General features: G+C 46.5%; 1 protein-coding gene across 2 annotated transcripts in view; it reads right to left on the reverse strand.

Annotated features, from left to right (window-relative positions):
- The window catches only part of ERAP1 (endoplasmic reticulum aminopeptidase 1), a 40,629-nt gene extending 30,678 nt beyond the window's left edge, over nucleotides 1–9,951 (reverse strand). For both annotated transcript variants that reach the window (XM_055123319.1, XM_055123307.1), the window contains exons 1-3: nucleotides 8,424–9,951; nucleotides 2,738–3,276; nucleotides 616–754 (exon numbers count right to left, since the gene is read on the reverse strand). In XM_055123319.1, the coding sequence (XP_054979294.1) occupies nucleotides 616–754; nucleotides 2,738–3,258 (660 nt within the window). In that variant the 5' untranslated portion in view covers nucleotides 3,259–3,276; nucleotides 8,424–9,951. The remainder of the gene's footprint in view (nucleotides 1–615; nucleotides 755–2,737; nucleotides 3,277–8,423) is intronic.
- Between the last annotated feature and the right edge of the window lie 16,081 nt (nucleotides 9,952–26,032).

The raw sequence follows: 26,032 nt of genomic DNA on the forward strand, positions 1-26,032 counted from the left end.
TTCTTGAAGAGGGATTAAGTTTCTTACTATTTCTTGCCTTTGGATCACAATATTCGGAAGAGATTATTGCTCTTCTATCTGCCCAGGAGAGCATGTACCTTGATGAGTTAGTATGACAAACTAGTCCTCTTATGTAGCATATTAAGATGGTGAAACAGACTGTGCTGGAAATAGACTCATTTGTCCAAGCAGTTTCTTTAAACTCCTTTGAAAAGATCATATGAGAAAATGCACATGGCCTTGAGTTCAGCCCTTAGTGCCACAGCCTTGGAGCAAGGCTGGGTGGGGCTGCTAGGAAATAAGCGATGAATTAAGAGCACTGAAAGGGGAAGTGCTTTGGATGGGGCCTTCTCAGTACCCCTGTCCTCAATTCCTAACCAGCTCCTCTCGACATATCCCACCCCCCAGTGTCATTCTCACTGAAATCCTGCAGGAGTTTGACACAATTTTACCCTGTATCTATAAGTCAACTGTTTCTGGAAACAAAAGGTTGAGAATCAAAGTCAGCTACTGTCAGGCAGTTGAAGGAACAAAGAGGTGTTTTAAGTTGAGTGTCACTGGGTTGATGGCAGAGAAAGAGGGCCTGTGAGTTTCTCCCGCCCTGGGCTCACTCACCAGAGGCATGTTGGAGAGTGCAAGGTGCTGTGGTTCCCTTCTGATCTTGATTAAAAAACTCGCTTTGAAGGCAGGTTCATCAAAACAGGGGAAAGCCATTCTGGCAGCAGTAGGTTCAAACTGTGTGGAAGCAAGTACCCTAAAATGATGGCACGAGAGATAAGAGCACAGGACAAAGCATCAGGGACTCTAAAGTTGGTGTTTGTTTTGTTTTGGAGCCACACTTGCCAGTACTCAGGACTTACTCCTGCTCTGTGTCCAAGGATCACTGCTGGAAGGGCTCAGGTTGTACTGGGTGGTGCTGTGAATCAAACCCAGGTCAACTGTGTGTAAGTACTGATGGGCCATGTCTCTGGCCCCTGCGTTTGCTTTTAATTCCTAAAGCTGTCATAAGATTGATGCATTTCACTACACTATAAATACTTCGATAGGAGCTACCAAAGGCAACATTTTAAGAACACAGGCAAACAGTGAAAACTGAATGGTATTTCTGCAATAGTGAACTGCTTTTAAACCAACTAAAACAAGGGATGAAGGTCTGTACAGTGCTTTTAACCAATATAAAAACATTTCTTCTAATCAGCTTGCTATAGCTTGGTTTAGCACAAGAACCGTGCTCCACACAAAATGATGCTGAAACCTTAATCTCTACAGTATATAGATGTAGCTGTACTTGGAAATAGGGTTTTTTCAGGTGAAATCAAGTTGAGATAAGACCAATATGAATGGTGTCCTTCTACGAAGAGGGAAGTCTGGAGACAGAGCATGTAAGAACAGAGACAGAGAGCACAGAAACACAGGAGCAAGCCAGCGGATCTCAACGACAATGGCCACCAGCACCGAGGAGGAGGGAAGGAAGGTTCCTATTCAAGACAGGATCCAGGGCAGATCTACTCAGAGACGGGAGCACAGGGAGGATCTACTCAGAGATGGGAGCACAGAGAGGATCTACTCAGAGACAGGAGCACAGGGAGGATTTACTCAGAGATGGGAGCACACAGAGTTTCTACTCAGGCAGGAGCACAGGGAGGATCTATGCAGAGACAGAAGTACAGGGAGGATCTACTCAGAGACGGGAGCACTGCTCACTGCCATCCATAGTTTGGAATTCTAGCCTTGCATCTCTCAGAGTCCTGTGGCCTTTTATTTCTGCTCTTCTTAGTCATTTATTCAGTTCATGCTCTCTGGCTAAGGCTTTTGATTCCACATCCTTCATGATGACGTGGTTTGGGAGTGGGGATCCCAGTCTGTGTATGCCCAGAACCTGCTCTCTCTACAGATCATCTTGCTTTGCTGCGGCTCACCACGAATGTATGTGTGGACATTAAGTAAGAACTTATTGTACTTCACTATTATAGCAGTCCTAAGAAATGAACACATAGGCTAAAAAAAAAAAATCCACACCATTTATTGGGCTGGTGCTAAGGATTGAGTGATAGAGCCCAAGGCAGCAGCTGCCCTGGTGTGGCCTAAACCCAGACAGCACAACTTGGTATGATTCACTTTTTTAAAAATAGTTTGAGCCAGAGATAGCACGGGGTGAAGGTGCTTGTCTTGCGTGGTTTACCCCAGCATCACACCTGCGCACTGCCAGTAGTGATCCCTAAGCACAGAGCTCTGAGGATTGCCGAACACAACTCCTGCAAAAACAAACACACAAACAAAATAAAATGAAAAAATAAAATGCTCCTAATATCCCCAGGTCTGATGAAGTGAGCAGCTAGGTTTCAACTCTGATAGGGCAGAAGCAGAGATTAAAACACTATGAAAAAAAGAGATTAAGAAACAAAACAAGGAGAGAAATATTGGCTATTTTTAACTCTCCAAAGACACAAAAGCAGAACCAAAAAGAGAATTCCATCCTCGAGAGAGCATTTAAGGACAAGCTCCCTAGAAGAACAAACTCAGGGGCTGGAGAGTATGGTGTCTGCTTTGCATGCGACCAACCAGGCTCAATCCTCAGTACAACTAATGTTCCCCCAAGCCTACCAGGAGTGACCCCTGAGTGTGGAGCCAGGAGTAAGTCCTGAGCATGTCCGAGTGTGGCTGCCCCCCAAAATCAAATTTAAAAATAAAATAAACTGAGTGTAAGCAGCACTTTGAAACCATCTCTATGAAGTACCTCAGCTCCCCATCCCGGGTCTGGTAGGTGCTTTTATAGAAGCCATGGAAGCTCTCGGAGAGGTTGCCGGCATAGTGGATGGTGACCCTGTACAGGCGCCCGGCGAGCAAGGGCTGCGGGGCCAGCAGGGCGAGCTGTTCATGTGCCGGGTGCTCCAGCACCCTCAGAGGGCTTTCATCTTCTCCCTCTCCAGGACCCATCCGGAGGGTGGCCCGAGAGATGTGCAGGTGCTGGCTGTGCAGGATGATGGTGCTGGTGGGCTCGCTACTGGTCACCTGGATCTCCACGGTCCCCCCGAAGGTCAACGTGGAGAGGTTGGCATGGATCATGAGGTCGTAATGGAGTGGGGTGACATGCTCTGGAAGTCGCATTTTATTCCAAGGAAAGGGTGTTCCCTCATCAGCGTTTGGAGAGGCGGCATCTGTGCTCTGCGCCCGGGAAGAAGCTGGTACCGTTAGGAGAATCAACAGCGAGGACAGGAGGAAGGGCACGCTGGGTGCCGTCAGCCGATGGTCAGCCATAAGAGCTGCTAGGATGGCCTAGAGCACAGACATAGCAAAGCCGCAAAAGAAAGAAAGAAAATAAAGTCAGGGAAATATGAAGGTGGTGGGACTTCGTGAATTTTCCCCTGGAGTCAACATATGGATGTACACTTTGAAAAGTGATTGATCTTTTCCTAATATCCCCAGATATTAGGTAAGAAAGTAATGGCCTTCCCTGTGTCATTAATATAAGAAAGAAGTTTCTAGTTAGCCACAATCAGCACTGTCCATCCAGCCTCATCTGCCTTTCAAAGACCAAAAACCAAATCTGCCTTTCACTCTTTCCCTGAAGGTTCTCGACTGAGAGTCACAAAACTCTGCCCACATACTTACCCATACCACTCACTCTGGGGACATTCGGGAAGCAGGCCACGAAGGGCTCAAGGCAACAACAAATAAACTTCTGATCCGGTGACCAGCCCACCCACACTGGGCCTGGGTAGGAGCCGGCGCACAGCCTGGGGGTCAGATCCTGACAAAGCTGAACTCCACCGAGTTCTCTCAGCCCTCACTTTTGCATAACTTGTGTCCACCTCAAAGTGCCAACTCACACTCCAAGGCATGTCAGGTATCCACGCTGCCAGGCCGGAGGTGAAATCCAGGCAGGAGTCTGGATTTCACGGTGTGGGCCACGCAAGACTCATCTTGCTTCCTTCCACACTTCCCAAGGAAGGAATTCCTCAGATAGAGAGATGGGACAGCAGGGAAGGCACAGCCTCCACACAGATGACTCAGGTTCAATCCCTGACTCAACTTATGGTCCCCTGAGCCCTGCCAGAGTGACTCCTCGGCACAGAGACAGGAGGAACCCCTGAGCACTACTGAATGTGGCCCATCCCCCTCCCTGTCACCACTCTCCCCAGCTCCCCACCCCCCCACCGCAAAGAAAAATAATAACAACAACAAAAAAAAAAACATGGAAAGCCTAGCTAGGAGACTTGGATACAGAATAGCAAGAGAGGGAAAGGCAAAGACCCATAACAATCTAAGCAGTATACATCCACCACCTAGACCTGCCATGCCTAAGTTAACCTATTAGACACCAAGTCAGGAGTGACTAAAGTATTTATGCTGATTCTCATGACTACTGGTGACAAACATGGATCGCGGGGACTCTCCTAATCATCCCACCACATGGATTGGGTGTCTGCTACATGTAAGAAGTACTGAGCACACCAAATCACTCCCTCCAGGTCACAAATTCTAGGACAAGAAAATTCAAGTGCAAGTGTGAAAGCGGCAGGGAGCAATGGGCTGTTTGGGCAGTAATAATGGAAACATTTGTATGTTTTGGGGGGACCGAGCGCCTTGGGGCTAGCCTTGAGTGCAGTCTAGGAGGACAGGGTAGATGGGGAAACAAAGGGGGGCCAGTGAATAGCTTGCGGGAGGAGAGCAGGCCGGGAGCACAGCTCAGAGAAAGGAGGAGGCTGTGTGGGAATCCACGGGGACAGGGAGCCCTCAGGGGAACATGCTGCACCAAGGGCAGGAAGGAGGTTAAGCTCCAAGCAGCCAGCCTGGGAGTCGTCTTGTAGGTGGTATTTATTATATATATATATATATATATATATATATATATATGTATTTTATCCTATATATTTGCATCATAAAAAATTTTTTTGTAGGAGAACACACCCAACTGTGTTTACTCCTGGCTCTGCACTCCAGGATCACCCCTGGCGGTGCTTTGGGGACCAGATGGGGTTCTGGGGATTGAACCTGTGTAAACGTGCAAGACAAGACGACTGCAGCCTTACCCACAATACTGTCACTCCAGCCCCTGCACCTTATTTTAAAGGCCAGATGGCAGGAAAGAAACATGAATTTCCAGGAGCTGGCAATCCACGGCCAGAGACCCAAACTTCACTTCATCCTTTTAGATCCAGTTGCTCTTCTCAGGGTTGTTCTCCAAGAGGCCAGTGGTTGGGTGGGTGCAGTTAGTCATCCTGATTCCCTCCCTGTGATACAGGTGATTCTCCCTCCATGTCAGTGGTTCAGTTGCCACAATCGGAAAGTCCTCAGAAAAATTAAATGGGAACTAACGGTGATGAACTCGGGATATCCCAGACTCTTCTCAAAGCTCCCCGAAATTCTTTGGAAAAGCCAGGTTGAGAAGCTCCGAGATCATCCTCATCACACCCTGGTCTCCCTTAAGCCTCTGTGGAGGGACACGAAGCTCCTCCAACTACTGGCCCCCACTCCCCTCCACTCTCTCATCCTCCCCGGGGTACCGCCAGCCCCAGAAACACCCTGCAGGATACATGGAGAGGAACACCAAGAGGGCGGCAGCAAACACTGAGAGCCAGCTTCCCAGTTCAAAAGCAGAAAAGAGACGTGAACAAGGAGAAGAAGTTCTGTCTGTTTCGTGTGCATGTGGGTGTGTGCGAGAACCAGTGGAAGGATCTTCAACCCACTGAGGGTTGACACAATCTGGAGTGAAAGAGTGAAGGGAAGCATCATGATGACCACCTCCTGGAGCAGAATTCCAGGGCAGGGGCTGGGTAATGGCTTTCACGGGAGAGGTGGGATGCTTCCACTTGGAACTAAACCTGGTGGGAAGGGTGGCTAAAGGGGTGTCTGGGGTGGAGGGCCCATGCTCCAAGATGGGAGGCTGTCCAGAGAAGCCAGCTGATTCAGGCAGGTGAGAATTCTAAGTCCCAAGTACCCAACATTCCAAGAGAGCTAAAAACTCCAACTTGGCAAAGGATTGCAAGGGCACCTCACAGCCAAGGTTCTGTGGTGGTGATTCAGGAGGGGAGGAGACCAAAGAAGCCGTGTCTCAAGAAGGATGCAGTGTCAGAGAAATAAAAGACGGCATGTGTAGCAGAGGCAGCATAAATGTCAGAGTACTTCTGACTTACACATGTATGATCAGATATGTACACACGCCCACACAGACACACGCACGCGCGCACACACACGCACACGCACAAACACATTCACACACATACATTTCTTTTCTGAAAGTCTAAACAATGCTTCCTTTGCCGTATGACCTTGCACAGATCAGTCAGTCTCCTTTCCCTCATGATACAGCTATAGTGGAAGTGAAAGAAAAACCATCTCTCTACACCATCCGGGAAGTATGAATAAGCAGCAAGGTGATTGGTATTTAGCTAGGCAATCCGATTGCTTGTTCTGTGTAACCAACCAGGTCGGTGGGTTTCCACACACTTAGTGTCAGGCCTAACCAACCAGAAGGCAGTGGTGAGACTGGTGTCCTGGACAATTACAGGCCTTGTGCTCTGGCAATGGCATGCTGGAAAAGAAAAACAGCTACTGAGGGGAGCTGCCAGGGAGAAACAGCTGCAGAAAGGGAGCTCCGGGGTGCCCTCGGAGAGGCTGCCGTGGGCCACTCGGCCGCTGTCCTCGAGAAGCAGAGCTAGCCGCTGTCCATGACAGCAACATTCACGGGGCAGCAGTGAAGATCAGAGGCACTGAGACCGTCCCCATAAGCACGTTATGGTTCCATGATGAGGGGAGGGTTCCGCCCGGCACCGCCACGCAGATCTCACTTCACAGACCTTACCCCCACTCTGGGTGGGCCAAAGAGGAAGAGGGACAAGAAGGTGTGAGGAGATAGGGAGATGGGCAGGGTGGGGTGCAGGTACCTTCCCTGGCACTGGAGGAGGCTCTATACCCACCTCTGCTTCCCTGAAGGGCATTGGAACAGGGAGTCCCAGAGCTCCTCGGGCTTGGGTTCTCTTCAAAAAAGATAGCTGAGGATGTGGGGTGCCAGCACTCTAGTCCCCATGCCCTCTGCCCAGGGCCGCTGATAGGTGCAGCCTCACGACTGTGCTGGAAGAACCACGCAGTGAGGTGCCCATACTTGTGCCCCAGCACAGGGTCAAGCCCTGATACCTGAGTACAGAGACAGGAATAAGCCCTGAGGCCCCTGAATGGGAGAATGGGGTGAGGGAAGAGGAGAGGGAGAGAGAGGAAGAGAGATGGAAAGGGAGAGGGAGAGAGGGGAGGAAGGAGGGAGAGAGTGAGGAAAGAAGGAGGGAAGGAGGGAGGGAGGAAGGAAGGAAGGAAGGAAGGAAGGAAGGAAGGAAGGAAGGAAGGAAGGAAGGAAGGAAGGAAGGAAGGAAGGAAGGAAGGAAGGAAGGAAGGAAGGAAGGAAGGAAGGAAGGAAGGGAGGGAGGGAGGGAGGGAGGGAAGAAAGGCTACCACGCAGTAGTCGATGAAGACTATAAAGGAGCAAAGTTCAGAGCTGCTGGTGGTCTACGCACAGGTGAGAGGAGGAGGTTGGTGGGCTCACCCCCATTCTCGGTAGGGAGCAAACACGTAGCAGGGATTTTCCTCCTGTCTTCCTACACCTCCCAAGAGCCCTCTGAGAAACCATCCAAGGTGAGGTAGGAGGCACAGAAGCTTTCACTTGCTCACACACCCCAAAACTTTCTGAAAAGCCTGGTCACGGTCAGAGCAAAGGGGCGGGCAACGGCTGGCCCGAAACACAGGTCAAGAAACAGACAGGGAGCGGACGCGACCCGTGCGACGCCATGTGCCCACCCTGACCCCGGTAGCTAACCACGGTCACGGCCGTCCGTTTCTCCAGGCACCGTCCGCCAGGGGCCCTCGTCCCGCCTCCACCCTCGCTCCTGGGCACCGCGGCGGCAGGGACCCTGCGGCCGCGGCGAGGGAGCCAAGGCCGGAGACCCGGGGCGCACAGCCCGAAGCCAGAGCACCGAGCCGGGAGCCGGACCCGGACCCGGACCCGGACCCGGGCCAGGAGCCGGGGCCAGGCGGGACCGGAGCCTAAGTCCGGAGCTGGACAGCGGAACCCGGAGCCCGGGGCGCGGGGCCCGGGACCAGAGTTCAGAACAGAGCCCGGAAGCGGAGCGCGAGGCCCGGAGCTCGGAACTGGAGCGCGGAGCCCGGAGCTCAGAACCCGGAGCCGGGGACCCGGAGCCCGGAGCCCGGAGCTCAGAGGCCGGAATCGGAGCACGGAGCACGGAGCACGGAGCACGGAGCCCGGAACCGGAGCCCGAGCGCGGAGCCCGGAGCAGGGGCCTGGAAGCGGAGCGCGGGGCCGGGAGCCCGGAGCCCGAGCAGGACTGGGCGCCCCGGCCGTGGCGGGACGAGGAGGAGGAGGAAGAGGAGGAGGAGGGCCCCGCCGCGACCCCCGCCCCGGCTCCCGCGCGTACCTGCCGCCGGGCCGACCGCCTCGCTCGCGCCTCCGCCGCCTCGCGGGTGCCGAAAGTGAAAGCGGGGCCCGAGCGTCCCCGACCGCGCGCCGCACCCAGAGGGACGCGGGCACGCTGCCGCCCGCCCGCCGGTGAACGGGTGTCACACGGAAACGGTTTCTAGTGGGCTCTGGCCCAGCAGGGTTTGGAAATCCCGGAGGGCAGGTGAGACCAGACGGGGTACCTGTCCCCACCCCCACCCCCCACCCCTGGACGCGCCCGAGGAGGGGGACAAGATCGACGCTCTGGGGGCCCAAAAGCATCCATCATTCCGCCTCTGCGAATGAACCCTGAGCTGTGGGCCGCCTCGGGAAGAAGCTGACTGCCACCCTGCAGGGTGCCAAGCTTTCAGGGACTGGGGACCCCAGGCCACCTGGGCGGAGAAAGGAGCTTGTGCAGGGTCCACAAAACTTCCCCATCACAACCAGGCGCACGTGATCTAGTTGCTAGAGTTTGCAGTTGCCTCTCCCCACACTAAGTCATTTGAAGGTGTGATCTGAATGTGCAGTACGTAGTCACAAGGAATGGTGAAATCAAGCCATTCGGAAAAGCTTGGATGCGCCTGAAGCTGGAGGAGGTCACGTTAAGGGAAGTAAGTCAAGGGCAAATACTAGATGTTCTCACTAATTTGTGGTGTAAAGAATAAAGCTGGAGCTGGAGCATTAGCACAGCAGGTAGGGTGTTTGCCTTGCACACGGCCGACCCGGGGTTCGATTCCCAGCATCCCCGTATGGTCCCCTGAGCACTACCAGGGGTAATTCCTGAGTGCAGAGCCAGGAGTAACCCCTGTGCATCGCTGGTTGTGACCCAAAAAGCAAAAAAAAAAAAAAAAAAAAAAAGACCGTTTAAGGAATGCAAGGTATCAAAGATGAGCAAATCCATGGATGTACAGAAGCGGAAAATGTCAGGGGAGGAGAAAACTAGAAGGAGGAGCAAGAAGAGGAGGTCTGGTAGTAACATAAGGGCAAAAGAAGCCTTGGACTTCTCTGTTATGGAGAGATGAGCATCTGTATTTATCAAAATCACTACACCCAACACTGCTATAAGCATGGGACTCAACCCACAATAATTAAACTTTAATACATGCCTGACAAGGTTTAGGTTTGAGGGGTTGGAAGCAAACTGGTGAGGTAAGTTGGCACTGCTGATGGGCTTAGAGTTGGACTATTATGTGCCTGAAATGCCACTGTCAACCATGTTGTAAATCATGGTGTCTAAATAAAAACGTAAAATGTCTTCATCTTGGGTCCATTTGGGAAGTACCAAAGAGTCCATCTTTATCAACAGCTGAGGGGAAACGAGGTCACATGTTCAAGACACAAGGTACATTTGGGAGAATGGGCTGGACACTGGGTACATAAGGACTTTCTCCTCACCTCCAGAGCCTCCATTCTCCTAAACCCTGTGGTTCCCAGGCACTATAATAGTACTTCCTGCTTCTCTTCATTTTTTTTTTGTATATTTTGGGTTTGTGGTCACACAGTGCTTAGTGGGGAGGCATTGCTTATGGGGTGTCAGGGATGACGCCCAACCCTGCAGTCAAGCCTGCTCTGGCCCACTGAGACACCTGGAAAAGTACTTTTCTTATTCCCCTGCCCTACATGTATGCCTATGTAATGGTCTGTCTCATGGATATTCAATTAAAAACATTGTTAAAAAACTTTTTTAAAGGTAACGTGTAGTTCATGCCCAATTCAATCAGCATACTCAATGGATGAATAAATAGCAGTACTCGATTTCTCCATCCCTCTCGGAGAGCCTGGCAAGCTACCGAGAGTATCCTGCTCTCACAGCAGAGCCTGGCAAGCTACTGTGGTGCATTTGATATGCCAAAAACAGTAACAAGTCTCACAATGGAGATGTTACTGGTGCCCCCTTGAGCAAATCGGTGAACAACAGGACAACAGTGCTACAGTGCTACTCCTACATTAAAAATAATAATAAAATAAAGTTAACATCCTAGTCCCCAAACTCAACAAACATGGGATCAAGAGAGGTTTTTCACTATAATCTAACAAAAAACAGGGACTATTTTTGTTTTTTGTGGGCCACACCTGGAAGTGCTCAGGGTTTACTCCTGGCTTCCTGCTCAGAAAGCAATCATTCCTGGTGGCTCTGGGGACCCTATATGGTATCATGGATTGAACCCATGTCAGCCACAAGTGGGGCAATTACCCTGTACCATAGCCTTGGCCCCAGGAATCAGGGACTTGAAGATAGGGTGCTTTTTCTTGGTGCCAGTGTTAGGAATGTGATGGTCAGGCATAACCTTGACCTCCAGTGAATGACGGGTGCCATTCACTCAGGTGAGAACTTGGCCAATGAATCAAATATTTTGCTTTCCTTAATGGTCACTTTGAGATGTGATGGTTTCCCCTTAGTTTCTAGTACAGTTTCTTCTGAAATACCCATGATTTTGAGAATGGCACTTGCACAGTGCACTACATGTCCTGGTGCCCTCTCTAAAGCAGCAGAGAGTAGAGAAGTTGGGAATCAGTATGACCGCAGGAACCTCGGTGGAAAGAAACTGAACCGTCAGTAAGGAGAGAGCTGAGACCACCCCACACAGCTTTGAGACTGTTCCCCTCAGCAGCTCTCTCTAGCGCAGACCTCAGACTCACAGTAGCCCCAAACTCCTGTTCAGAGTCCAAGTACTCTGCAAACATAGCAATAAAAAGCAGGTTTAACCATCTTCCCTTCTGGTTCCAAAGATCTGGTGGGAATCAGAGGGTACAAGCTTTGGAGTGAGGACTTTAAACTGAAGTATCCAGGTGTGAGGGCCGTAAGATCAGCACTTAGCAACTACCCAATTTAGGAACAGGATTAAAAGCAAGCAGAGAAAAAGGACACATTAGATTTGTTGCTTAGACACTGTGCTAAGTGATACCTACATCAGGAGTGTATAAAAGCTCGTGAATCTTTGCAGCAATCCTGTGCTGTACCTATTATGATTTACAGGTGAGAAACATGAGATAGGTTGATCAGTTTCCCAAAGTCAAAGTGAAACTAGGAGGTGAAGCCTCTAAATTTTATCTCTCTGGGGTAATTTTGATTCAAAGGATGCATTTTAGTCACCAATCCCACAGTGTCCTCGGATAGCTGGTCTTTACCTCCTGTCCCTCTTCCTCCCATTTCGTTGCACTTTTCCAGCAAATCCCTATACACTTCCTGAAGCCCCTTCCTGGAACCAGCAAACTTTCCCCCAGGGTGACAGAGCAACCCAAGGGAATCTAGGGATGGTAAAGGTGGTGTTACTATCCTCTTTCTGAAGGATAGTAGCGATCCATGTCTCCCTCATATACACATTGTTTTTTGCTTTTTAAATTTTTAATTTTTATTAGAGAATCCCTGTCCCTCAGATACACATTGCTGATAGGACATGGCAGCTTCTGCCGTAGAGGCAGCCCCAAATTCTGCAGCCTTCTAAACCCAGCAGCCCTCTGAAACCAGAGTCCAAAAGAAAGCAGCTCAGCAAACGTGAGCGTCTCAGCAGTTGCTTCTTCTCATCTCTTTTATCTTTGCTTTCTCTGGAACTGGCTTTATTACAGAGCAGGTTCTCGCAGGGCACTGTCCTCTCTGTCCTCATTTCTGCCTCAGTGTCCTCATTCTAGAACAACCAAAGCAAGAATAACACAGGACAGTGATACAGTTGGAACAGTGAGATGCAATCTCTGTAAAAACTTTCAAACCTAGCCTGCAGAGGAGTGTCACTGGGTATCCAAACCTGGTTCCTGTGTTTGATTATTAATCAAATGGCATTGATTTTTTTGAGCAGGGTTGCACTTCACAATCAGGTCCACAGATGGGGGGATGGGGAAATCTAGGGATGGTAAAGGTGGTGTTACTATCCTCTTTCTCAAGAAAATCCAGAATCAGGGATATTGCTATTCTTTTTGGCTTTGTTTCTGTTTTTGGATCATACTCAACAATGTTCAGGGATTACTTCTGACTCTGTACTCAGGAATCACTCCTGGTAGTGCTCACGGGATCATGTGGGTTGCCAGGGACTAGACCCAAGTCAGCCATGTGCAAAGCAAGCGTCTAACCTACTGTACTATCTCTCAGGACTGATATTACTATTCTTGAAGACTGACTTCAGGCACTGTAGGAGCCATGGAGGTCTCAGGGACCACAAAACATGTGGGTACAGAGGAGTTTGACCTTGGGAAGCAGCTGACAGGATCTGAATAAGGGTGGTTAGAGCAATAGCTTCATGGGCTGAACACCTGCTTTGCTTGCATAAGGCCCCGGTTCATCTCCAGTATGGTCCTCTGAGCACTTTCAGGAGTGACCCCTGAGATGGGAATAGCCTCTGAGCATCACTGGTCGTGAGCTGCCCAACCAAAGCAAGAATAACACAGAAGCCCAGAATGGATGAGCTGTCCTACTCTCTTCTTTTGTCCGCTTTCTACATCATCAATTAAATGTAAGTTGGGTTTTTTTGGGGGGGGGGCTGTGGGGGAGATGTTCACACCTGGTAGTGCTTAGGGCTTACTCCTGGCAGGGCTCACGGGACCGTATGTGATGCCAAAAATGGAACCTGGGCCAGTCATGTGCAAGGCACATGTGCTGCCCACTGTTCTATCTCCCTGGCCCCACAGGTAAGATTTTGCATCAAAAGGATAACGGTAACTGGCAAGTTGGCAGCAGCAGAAGAGAAATGGACTAAATGTTGATGGTCATGGACTAAAAGGTAATGGGCTGGAGCAATAGCACAGCGAGTAGGGTGTTTGCCTTACATACAGCTGACCTGGGTTCAATTCCTCCTCCCTCTCGGAGAGCCTGGCAAGCTACTGAGAGTATCCCACCCGTACAGCAGAGCTTGGCAAGCTACCCGTGGCATATTCGATATGCCAAAAAAAGTAATAACAGGTCTCACAATGGAGACGTTACTGGTGCCCGCTTGAGCAAATTGATGAGCAACGGGATGGCAGTGATACAGTGATACAGCGAAAAGCTAATAAGGGTGGCCTGACTCAATGAATAGGGCAAAAAAAAACACACTGTTTAAACAAAGTCTGGAATCAAACATGTGCCAGAGCAAAGGTAGGCCATTTGCTTTGCACATGGATCTCCAGCGCCCCATATGATCCACCAAATCTGCCAGGAGTGATCTCTCTGAGCATGAGCCAGGAGTAGGCCCTGAGAACTCAGGCATCAGTGGTCCATGTCTCCCTCAGATACACATTGCTCACAGGACAGGGGAGCTTCTGCCATAGAGGCAGCTCCAAATTCTGTAGCCTTCCGAAACCAGGAGCCCTGTTTCAGAACCAAGCAAAAAACTGTGTATGTATACTGTACCTGTAGTTGTAGCTACACTTTAAAAGCTGGTCTGTCATAGCCCAAAAGAGAGCGTGTTGAAAGGGCTTCAGTCTGAGGCAGGCTCGCTCCTGGTCTCTCCTATCTGGGACTAAGACCCCTGAAAATCCTTGCAATGTTTGGGTCTTCCCCTTGCACTGTGCTGGACTATCCCTTGCCCTGTGTTTGCACGTTGTACATCCTGCCATGAAAGTCGTCTGCAAGTGATGTTGACTGTTGACTGTTTCACATCCAGGTGGGGACCAGCCAGTGAATACCTGGCAGCACTTTCCTGCCCAACAACCTGAGAGGCCTCAGAGCCTCACCTGGGAGATGAGAGCCTCTGCCACGCCCCAAGGGATCTCTGCCCTAGAGAACTCTGATTGTCACTGAGTGAAGGAAACTGATGTCACACCATGAGGACCGTGGTCCTGAGGAACACTCTAGGTAGCTCTAGGACTGATTACATGGGTCCCGTTTCCCTCCCTCCCCAGACTTCTGTTCAGTAAATCCCCATCACTTGTTATGGAGCTTGTGCTACCACACAGTACAGTAATGACAGGCCCCAGGGAACCCCCACTCTGCCCCACTCAGAGCGTGAGGGCCAGTCCCAAGTCACCATTTCTATCCCCGTTGTTTTTCTCTTTGCTCATTTACCTAGGAAATACATCACCATAAACATGCTTCCCAATTTGCATTTTCTCCACTACTAATGAAACAGAGCACAACCCTAAACATACATTAGTTAGGTGGTTCTGTTTTCATTCCCTCTTTTGAGAATTGCCTATTCGTGCTTGCTGTCTATTCATATACAGGAAAAACATCCTTTGGTTATGTAAAAGTTCTTGGTGATGAACAAGTGAAGTCTATAAATTCTATTAAAAATGCAAAATATGGGGGTATGGTGCCGCCAGCAGGTAAACTTGTACCTGTGGGGTGAGTGCATCAGCAGCTTGATGCTTCAGGAATGGTAGAGAATGGTAAAGCTTCAGACTTCCAGATACCCCAAAATTGCTGCTGTGCCTTTGGCCAGACCCCAACAACTTGGGGTCAAGTTTACCAAGAATTAAATGGCCAAAAGTTAGGTATGTGGGAGACACACCCACAAACCACCTCCAACTCAGCTATACAACCTCCTTTACTGGCCTTATTTCAGAGACCCATAAATCTTGAAAGAGATCAAAAGATGCAGTTGGGGCCTGTAGTGCAGAGGGAGGTGGGAACCCATGACCAAGAGCCCCAGGCTCACTTGGATCAGGACTCAGCCTCCTCCCTCCACCAGGTGCCCAGTTTTCTAGTAGCTTGTCAGTCACACTCACAAACTTCCCCCAGCTCCATGTAATCTCATCAATGGCCAAGACCCAGAGACTATTAACTAAAGCTCCAGAAGAGAAGACTGCAGAATGCCCTGACCCCATGCCAGGCTGTCTTCACTGGGGCACCTCGGAGGGGAGCGGGTTGAGTTTCCCTCCCTGCCCCAAACAGAACCCCGGCAGCTGAAAAACTCCAGAACCCAACCACCGCCATGTCCAACGCCACTCTCCACATGCCCGGACGAGCCTCACCCAAGAGGGCACAAGCCTCACCCCAAACAGGATGAACCTCACCAGAGAGCAGACTGGCAGGAAAACCCAGATATGCAGGAACCCATGACTGAGATCTCCAAGCCCGCTTGGATTGGGATAGGGCCTCCTCCCCCAAGGTCCCCAGTTTTCCAGTAGCTTGGCAGTCACACCCACAAACTGCCCCTGGTGCCATATAATCTCATCAATGGCCAAGGCCCAGAGACTATAAACTAAAGCTCCTGGAAGAGAATGACACAGAATTTCCTGGACATTATATTCTATCCATAACAAGCAATACAAAACAAATCATATAGCATTGCCTTTTTGGCAGGTTTGAGTGGTGGTGAGACTGGTGTCGAAATATTGAATGTAACCAAAGTAGAGAGAGAATATGGGGGAAATTGTCTGCCACACAAGCAGGGGAAGGGTTGGAATGGGGTGGGTGGGAGAATACTGGGGATTTGGGTGGTGGAAAGTGTGCATTGGTGAAGGGATGGGTGTTTGATGATTATATGAGTGAAGCTCAAACATGAAAGTTTTGTAGCTATATCTCACGGTGAATCAAAAAAAGCAGGGAAATAATAATAAAATAAAGTTAACATTCAGAATAGAATTTAAAAATGTAATGTGGAGTCCAAGCCCGGTTCAATCAGCTTAATCAATGGCTGAATAAATAGCAGTACTCCTACATTATTAAAAATAAAGCTAAAATATCCCCATCACTATTGCACTCAAGTTTCCAAATGATTGCACCATATACCTAGATGAATCGTGGCAGTTTTTTAAACATCCTGGTCTGTGGCCACTATGCTTATCTGAGACAAGGGAATTTACCAGACACTGAATATCTAAGCAAATCTTGGTTCAGGAAAACCAGTATTCTTGATGATGCTCTCTCTGTCCCAGAAACTATATAAGCAGTGAGTTATCCAAGCAAGAGGGTGCAGGTTCTATGCATACACCAAATTGGATAATAAAAATACTGGCATTAAACCATTGCATGATGCTTCCAAACAGTTCTCGAGTCTTCTCCAGTACTGGGGCAATGACCAAGGGAAGAAAGAAAGCACTCAGTGTCACATGCCTCAGTCAGCTAGTTTGCCATGCACCCACCACTCTGGGGAGAGGGAAGGGAGGAGTTGGGTCATAAGGACCTAATCATCAGGATACACAGACGCCAGAAGACTTTCATAGCATCAAAGTATGTAAGGGACTTTATGTGTGCTGATTTTATCCTCAATAATCCAGAATCTCTCCTCATTTGGAGCCTGTAATTCCTCAGCAATACAATTCCAAATAATCTGGGTTTTAGGAAATCACTCATTCATTGCCAATTGAAATGACAGCATTCTTTTCTTTTTTTTTTTTTTTTTTGCTTTTTGGGTCACACCCAGCGATGCTCAGAGGAATTACTTCTGGCTGTGCTCAGGGGACCATATGGGATGCTGGGAATCGAACCCGGGTCAGCCGTGCAAGGCCTTAACCACTGTGCTATTGCTCTAACCCCAAAATGACAGCATTCTTGATGGTGAAATTTTAATTGTGCTTTCTCATGATTTTAAACAAACTCTCTCAGTCCCCTAGGATCCTATCCCAAATAACTTAAATGCATGCATGCAGAGCATATTGTCCTAATAGGAAATTTCTCATTTTTAAAAATATACAAAATAAAATACAATGGATGTAAAAGTTCAGTCTGAGCTTGTTTGCAGCATTGCATCTTATGCCAATGCTACATGCATGGAGACTTCTTTTGAATTTTGTTAAATCCAAGAATACTTTTCACAAGGAAGGAATCTCAACCATGGTTTTCCCTGTGGCCATAACTTGTCATTTCTCTGAAATGTCTTAACTTTCTAACCAAATCCACTGTCATCTTCTGATCCATTTGAATCCAGCAACACTTAATCATTTTAAATTTTGTGAAAACAGACATCATAATTTAAAATTTTCCTGGCTAATAAGATAATCAGCACAATATCAAATTATAGAAAACACTGGGGAGTAGAATTGAAGCAATTACAACACGTGGTTCCATTTCCTTGAGGGAAAACTGCCTTCCAAATTAATGATAATTCTTTTCTTTGTAATGCTTCTGTATGCATTTTTGAATAAGTAATGTGTGCCCAGTGCACAAAAGGCAAAGTTCACAAAATGGCATATACAGGAAAGCAAGTATCTCTTGCCAGTGAAAATCTCTCATTGTTGGTGTAGTGTGAGTCATTCTGAAGAGCAAATAGGACAGTGAGATTGAAAAGGCCCAACTTAATGAGAGATTGGATAAATTAGATCAAATTCTCCTGTGGGTAACAAGTGAAAATCTTGGAAATCCTATGGACAAGAGTTAAAATGTCTTGGAAATTTAAAAATAGGAGTTCTGGGCCAAAGCGATATAGTACAGCAGGCAGAGCATTTGTTTGCCTTGCACATGGTCAACCCGGGTTCCATCTCTAGCATCCCATATGGTCCCCTGAGCACTGCCAGGAATAATTTCTGAATGCACAGTCAGGAGTAACCCCTGAGCATTGCCAGGTGTAGCAACAATAAAAAATAAAAATAGGAATCCTAAAAAAGAGCTAAAAAGATTTGAGGAAGATCATTTCTGATGGTGGTTTGGTTTTCCTTTCCATTGGGGGACTTGTGGGTTTTGGGCTGCACCCTGCAATGCTCAGGGATGACACAGTGGTGCTGGGGATGGAGCATCTTACACCCCGGGCTCTCTCTCTCTGCCCCCTCACTCTAAAAGACATTTTGAAAAATCTGGAGTGTGGGGTTTTCCAGAAGTGAGAATTTTTCCTCTGAGGAATGAGTCCCACCTCCTGCACGTCAAACTGAGGAATGATCCTGGGAGGAAAAGGGTCCCCTGTGCAGGCTACAGAAAGCTCAAGTTCCTAATGCAGGCCTCGCAATCGGATGATGGTCCTGGCACTTGACAGAGAAGAATCAAAATCTACTTTGGAGGAAAATGATGTCCTCCTGGTCCTCATGTTTTCTCTAGCTAAGATGTATAGACCAAAGGTTTCCAGAGCTCTGTTAAGGTGTGTGACTTCAGACAATATCGTTGTGCTCCGTCATAAGATGCTCCATCTCCAACACCACTGTGTCATCCCTGAGCATTGCAGGGTGCAGCCCAAAACCCACAAGTCCCCCAATGGAAAGAAAAAACAAACCATAATCAGAAATGATCTTCCTCAGGTGGGATATTTATTCTGTACAGCAATAACTAAAAATTGGGAATAATCCAAAAGACCGTTGATGAACTGGGATAGTCAGATAATTGAACACTGTAGAGCAGTCAAAAGATATGCATGATGACCACACAAACCACTGTGAATAAGCATCACAAATGAAATAGCAAAAACAAGACGTGTATCACAAAATTGCATATAGTATGATAATAATGGTAAAGTATGAGCCCAACAAAACTCACTAAATTGTTTGGGAATATATCCTCATGTAATCAGACTTGAAAGCAAGAGAGCAAAATTAAGTGTAGATTGCCCTGGAAAGGAAGGAGGGATGCTTCTGCTGTATTAGCCTTTTCTCTTCAGAAACATCCTCCTAATGTTTGCTAGGCACACTGATTTGTTCTGGCTTGGCAAAATGTCTGGTCCTTACAGATTCCGATGGAGGTTTTTGGTTTGTGCAGTGGCTCTTCTCATCCATTTTTATTAATACTTTTAGGATGCAGTGCTCTGGGATATCCTAAGAGAACTTGCAGCTCAAGGACTCAAACTCCCAACATTTAGATCAGTTGGTGGTAGCCTGGTAGGCCTGCATAGGGAAATGCTGCCTCCAGTTACCAGGAAGCGAACCATGAAGGAGAGAAGCTTGCTCACCTCCATCCCCTTCCCGCCACACACTTCCCCCCTGCAGCAGGAGCAGGTTGGTGTGAGCAGAGCTTAATTCTGGGGATTCAAGGTTGTTTTGTTGTTGTTGTTGTTGTTACAGCAAACCACATGCATTATGTATGGCAATGTGAGTATTTTGATGGAAGTAATTAGAACTTAATGTGTGTCACACCAAGATAAAATTCAGGGCCTTACACTACACATTTGTTTGAACAGTTCGGTCACATGGCTCTCGCTCATGAAAAATAATTTACAAGTTCATTTGACAGAATTTTCTTTTTTTCAGGTTCAAGTCTCCTTCTGTTCTCCCCTTTTCCTGTTCATCTTGGTCTTTGTGATAAAAGAAAACATGCCCACCACTAATAGAGTTGTGATATTCTTTGCTTATTATGACAAGACTCTGGTCATTTCAAGTAAAGTTAGTCATGGGGTACCCAAGTAATTAGATATAAAAAAATTAAAACTTAAAATTTACATAGAGTTTTCCAGAACATAGAATTATAAATTGTTAGTATCATGGGATTGGAGTATGTATGTGTTGGGGGTGTAGTCTTCAGTAACTCAACAACAAAGTAAATTCAATTAAAGAAAAAATACCTGATTACCTCAATCTGTCACAAGAAGGTCCTCCAATAAATTATTGTTATTATTATTATTACTCACACAAGTCTCACAATGGAGAGATGCTACTGGTGCCTGCTTGAGCAAATTGATAAACAATGGGAGGATAGTGCTACAGTGACAGTACATGTGTATGTGTCACCATGCTGAATACATGGACCTGTAGTCAGCAGCTGGGTCCCCAGCCTAGATCTACTGCGGTTCATCTCTGACGCTTCATTATGCTTTCTACTCTGAGCTTTCTCAGGTGTAAAGTGGAAACAACCCAAGCATAAAACAGTGGTGCATGGTGGGGATATTATTAATGTTGATTCCTTCCTTCAATTCAAGAGTTATCAGACCATATCCAGTATAAGGAAGTTTAAATTAATTGTTTAATTATGGTATAAATGTAGTTCTAGCTTTGGTCACTGAAGGACTTTTACATTGGATCTGACTCACAGAAAATGAACTTTCTAAAGAAAAGACGGGAAAATAATCAAAATAAAACCAATCAAAATGAGTGGTAACTACAATAATCAACAGGGAATGTGAGAATTAGATATGAATGGTGCTGTGTGAATGAATCAAGTTATTTTTCCATACTGTTATTATCAAATCAGTGCTGTATTGTGTTAATCCACACTATACCAATTATCAGGTGAGGATTCATTTCCGTTCAATTTTTTATTATGAACTACAAATGTGAACAATACCAAGGAACAGGAGATGGAAATTATCTACCATTACAACATTTTCAGATGTACCTGTTCAAAAACTCTGGTTCAGGGACTCTGAATTTATATTTTAAAAATACACCCAGCTATATCTCACCTTTGACCTCAGACCTGGAGAGTTTCAGGAAAAACAAAGTCATGAAATTTGTTTATAAATGGATGGACTTGGAATATCATGCTAAGTGAAATGAGGAAGAGGAATAGACATAGAATGATCACAATCATTTGTGCATTAAAAAATCAAACATAGGGGCTGGAGCAATAGCACAGTGGGTAGGGAGTTTGACTTGCACGAGGCCAACCCGGGTTTGATTCCCAGCATCCCATATGGTCCCCTCAGAACCTCCAGTAGTAATCGCTGAGTGCGAAGCCAGGAGTAACTTCGGTGCATTGCTGGGTGTGACTCAAAAAGAAAAAAATTAAAGATATCAGACTAATACCCAAAGGCAGTAGAAACGAGGGTGGGCCAGGAGGACTAGTCCATGGTTGGGAGCTTGCCACAAGTTGGGGGGGTGAAAGGTGGCGTTTAGGACAGAGAAAAGATCATTATGTCAATGATAGTTGGAAATGATCACTCTGGACAAGAGCTAAGTGCTGAAAGAAAGTAAGAGAATATACATGATAACCTTCCAGTGCCTGTATCTCAAATCACAATGTCCAAACAGGGAAACAGGGAGAGAGAAAGAGAGAGGGAGAGAGATGGGGTGGGAGAGAGAGAGAGAGAGAGAGAGAGAGAGAGAGAGAGAGAGAGAGAGGAGAGAAAGAGACAGAGACAGAGAGAGAGAGAGAGAGAGAGAGAGAGAGAGAGAGAGTTACCTACATAGAAGCAGACAGGACGATGGGAGGGTCCAGAAGGAAACCAGGCTAGAACACTGGTCATGGGAAATGTATACTGATGAAGTTATGGGTGTTGGACCATAGTATGACTGAAACCCATTATGAACAACTATACATCTTTCAGTGACTTAATTTAAAAAATTATAAGCACCCCTAATTAAAAAAATATCCAGCATTATTTGTATGCACACAATCAGTTTAGAACCATGAGAACTAAGGTAAGGCCTCTGGGTAATTGCTTCCAGATCTCAAGTAACATTGTGAGGCTGTTAGGAAAATGCTGGAGTTTGGAAAGTTTGCTTTGACTTTCAGTGAAGAAGGCAAGGCTCCAGAGTCATCTGTGACTGGAGGTAAATGATAGCATTTCCTACTGAGAAAGGCAAAACTGTCCTCTGTCCAAGCTAGAAAGCTCCAAGAAAGCTCCAGTCTGACTGGAAAGGCCAACTAGGTAATAACAAGAGCCTCTCAGTAATGCCCTGTGGGCTCACTGAATGATCCTTACCAAGATCCCTGGGACTGCTGAGGACAGGATTCTATTCTGGAAAGCAGCAGGAGTCCTACAAGGCCATGAAAAACATGAAGGAAAGCCAGATCGAGGCTCAAATGCGGCTCCCAAATATCTGGTCTGTGGTCAGATTTTTCTATTGTTTTTCTCTTGACAAGAACAAAACAGAGTAATCGTCTGTCTGGAGAAGTTTATCTGTATGATATCATGAAAAGGAATGTCAGGTTTTTTTTTCTTTTAATTTTAAAGTGGTGATTTGGTTACTTAGTGTCTCTAAGTATTATTTTGAAGTGTGGTTTATAGTGTGCTTTTCCCTGATTATAACCATGTTTTATTTTTTTTTTTGGTTTTTTTTGTTTTGTTTTTGGGTCACACCCGGCGATACACAGGGGTTATTCCTGGCTCTTCACTCAGGAATTACCCCTGGCGGTGCTCAGGGGACCATATGGGACGCTGGGATTAGAACCCGGGTCGGCCGCGTGCAAGGCAAACGCCCTACCCGCTGTGCTATCGCTCCAGCCCCTATAACCATGTTTTAAATATGACAACAATAAATAAAACCCTAAAAAAAAAAGTGATAGCAAGACTCACAAGAACATAGCTTGGAGTTACTACTAACCTCTTTAGCTAAGTCAGGAGCTCCAAAAGGATTCATCAAGTTTCTCAGTGCAAACCAGGACCTCTTAAAAAACATCCAAGTAGGTGGACAGTTTCAAGCGGTTCCATTTCCAGAATCTTAACTCCATCAAAACATGACTGAGAACACAGCTGGGGGTGAGAGGTTGTGCAGAATCTCCCTTCTACATCCTCTTCTTTTTGACAAAGAAAGGTCATTGGTTCATGGCTAATCTCACAATTTTGTATTCCTAGGTTGAGAAAGCCCCAATTACGCAAAGTGAAATAAGTGAACAATTGTTGGTGTTGAGAAAATGAATGCCTCTAAGCACAGGATAATATATTCTTTCTCATTTCAAAGTAATTTCCAAATCTTTGCTAATAAGAAAACTAAAGGCAGACCTAATGAATAAATTCTTTAAAATATATTTGGGAGATATACCTAGCAATATTGGGGGGGGCATTCCTGGTGCAGTGTTGGGGGTTGAGAATGATTCTGAGGGGACAGGGAACTCCCCATAAAGCACGTACTCCAACCCTTAGATCCATCTCCCTATTCCCTGATGATGGTAGATTGTTCTATAAATTTTTACACGAACATTGGCAAGTAGTTTAAAGAATTAACTGACACTATCAGCAACAAATTCTTATGACATTCATATTCCACTGGACATATCTTTAAATGTAATGTAAGAGTTTTAAATTTCAATAATTTCAACAGGCTAGAAATAAAAGCATTTGCAACTGTTAAAAACATTGAGGATTTTAGATATTTGAAATTTAAGTGTAGATTTAACATTTTAAACTATTGGAAAGGGCAAACTGTTTCGAACAGTTTTACAGGACACAGCAGCAAAGCATTTAAAGACTGAGAATCCAGGAGTATTCTAACGTCTGTCAACATTTGAATTGTTGCACATATTGCCTCAGCTGTAGAAGTTAAGGCCCCAGACCAGCAGAGGCTGGAACTGAGTAGCAGAGAAGTGAGAAATCCCTGTTATTCCAATACAGCATCTTGAGACATACGTTTGATCTAATGTCTTTTCTCACCCCAGTTCTGAGAAACCTGGTAGATCATAGTATAGGTTTATTTCTATGTATGAGTAGCAGAACTCTCACCTTGCTGTATAAATTCTCAAATCAGTGAGATGAGTGGCTATCTTGATTGCCTCCTTATTGCTTTTTATTTTTTTCCAAAAGAGCATCCATAATAGACAGGCATAAAAATAAAAACTGCTGCAGTTCAGCCATGCAGTATCATCTACTTGTAGCTTCGATATTCTTTCATTCATGGTTAGGATGGAACCTAAGGATCTGAAGAAGGTTCTGATGAGCTCACTGTCCTCCAAAGAACTGCCTGTCAGCTGAGTGATTCAGGAACCAACAGAGGAAAGAAGGAGTGAAAGGCTCTGTAGAAGCAACTTCACAGGGAATTGCTTATAAACCCTATGCTGAAAAGTGGCACATTTTCAAAGATAAAATGACGGTTAGGTCACATGATCTACCTACTATCACCAACCACAACATACACACACACATGCTGAGAGCCCCCTTCATCAACTGCCTACAGAGTCAGGGGTTCCTAGGAACCCCTCGGGTTTGACGACTTGCTAGAATTACCCACAGAACCCAGAAAAGTGCTATACTTGGGATTGCAGTTTTTATTTTAAAAAGATACAAATAAGGAATAACCAAATAAAGAAAAATTGGGGTGAAATATGAGCTAGTCTCGAGCCCAGATTTTGCCAGTTCTGGTCACAGCACCACGCTCCCGGTGGTATAGGCATCCAGACTTTTCATTGGTGTTTATTTTGTGGGTGTGACTGACCCAATTATGGATCTATGATGTAGTCAATCCCACTTGCCCTCTCCTCCCCAGCCTTGGCTGGTGATTCAAAGCCCCAGAACTCTAAACCCATGATGGTTGTCTGGTGTGGCCAGTCCCTCTTCAGAGTTAGCTCTTTCTCAGCTTTTCTTACTTTGTTTTCAGCACTCCTTGCCCCCTCAAATGTGGGATGTAAAAATTGGCAAGAGGGTATCAGCAAAGGACCAAAGGCAATACAACGGGAGAACTGATGATCCACACAACTGAGTGTGTGCATGTATATGTGGGGGTGGGGGCTACGCTGATGATTGGTGTGATGCTAGAATTATGTGCACTACAAACCAATATTAATACGTTGATATTTAGCACTGTAGCACTGTCGTCCTGTTGTTTATCGATTTGCTCAAGAGGGCACCAGTAACATCTCCATTGTGAAACTTCTTGTTACTGTTTTTGGTGTATTGAATATGCCACAGGTAGCTTGCCAGGCTCTGCCATGCAGTTGGGATACTTGGTAGCTTGCCGGCCTCTCTGAGAGGGATGGAGGAATTGAACCTGGGTCGGCCTCATGCAAGGCAAACGCCCTACCTGCTGTGCTATTGCTCCAGTCCAACATTGATTACAAAACCTAAATAAATTACATAAATTACAAAACCTCAATAAAAATATAAAACCAAAAAACAACCTGATGGCCCTCAGCATGATATCCATCTCAGTTGTTCTTAATACTACTGAAAAGCTAAGGGCTACAAGAGCGCTCTCTCAAGTGAGATATGACTGGCACACAACATTATATACATTTTAGATATGTAATGTAATCCTGTGAAGCATGCGTAATAGTGAATGGCTACCTCCATGGTAACATCAATCTCTGTATCTAACAACAGGGTTTTTTTTGTGTGATGATAATATATTCTCTTAGCAGCTTTCCAACATGTAAAACAGTGTAATGCTGCTGCTAGATGGTATTCACTGTGTGGGGTGCTTGAACACATAGCAATCCTCAGATAAAGCTAAGTCTTGGTTTGACCGGGCCTAAGCACTATTTTATTCCAGGGTGGTTATACTTGGCAACTGATTGTGACCCATAGGGTAGTGACAGCCATTGGGACAGTCCTGGCTACAGTCACTCTCACAGAGGAGAAAGTCAGTTCTCCTCATTTCCTAATTGCTAAAATGCATTTAGGATGCAAATATATGATCCAAAGAGAAATAGTAAATGCAGAATGTTGGGTGTTGGGCAGCTCATAACACTCTCCTCTCTAGGCAGGGCTTGCTGTGCCTTCTCGTTGTGTAGGGCCTGTCCAGATGGCCATAGATAGTCAACACAGAATTGAGTCCAAAACCCTAGAATTTGCTGTCTAGCAAATTCTAACATTAAAGCTGAGTGCTAGTGTATTGTAGCTTTCACTGATTTTCTTGGCGTAAATTCACCCTGGCCAGTGTCAGACTGGCAATGTAATATCATTTGGTTTGCAGAACTCCTGAAAATCTCACTATTTTCCCAAAGTTACTCTGAACTGACCCAATACACCTCATGGAGTGGGACCAATTTTTTGTCAGCCCTTAGAGAGGAGTCTGGATACTTTCTGCCCCCTTCATTTCCCAGGGCTAATTAAAGGAACTCTCCAAAATTCCCTGAGACAGCCCTCGCTCACTTTCCTTCCAATAAATGTGTGCCTAATTGGTCGGGGGGTGTTTAAAGCCTCTCCCACCCACCCCCCATGAACGCCAGCA

The sequence above is a fragment of the Sorex araneus genome, chromosome 1 (assembly GCF_027595985.1).
Source record: "Sorex araneus isolate mSorAra2 chromosome 1, mSorAra2.pri, whole genome shotgun sequence".
NCBI classification, from domain to species: Eukaryota; Metazoa; Chordata; class Mammalia; order Eulipotyphla; family Soricidae; genus Sorex; species Sorex araneus.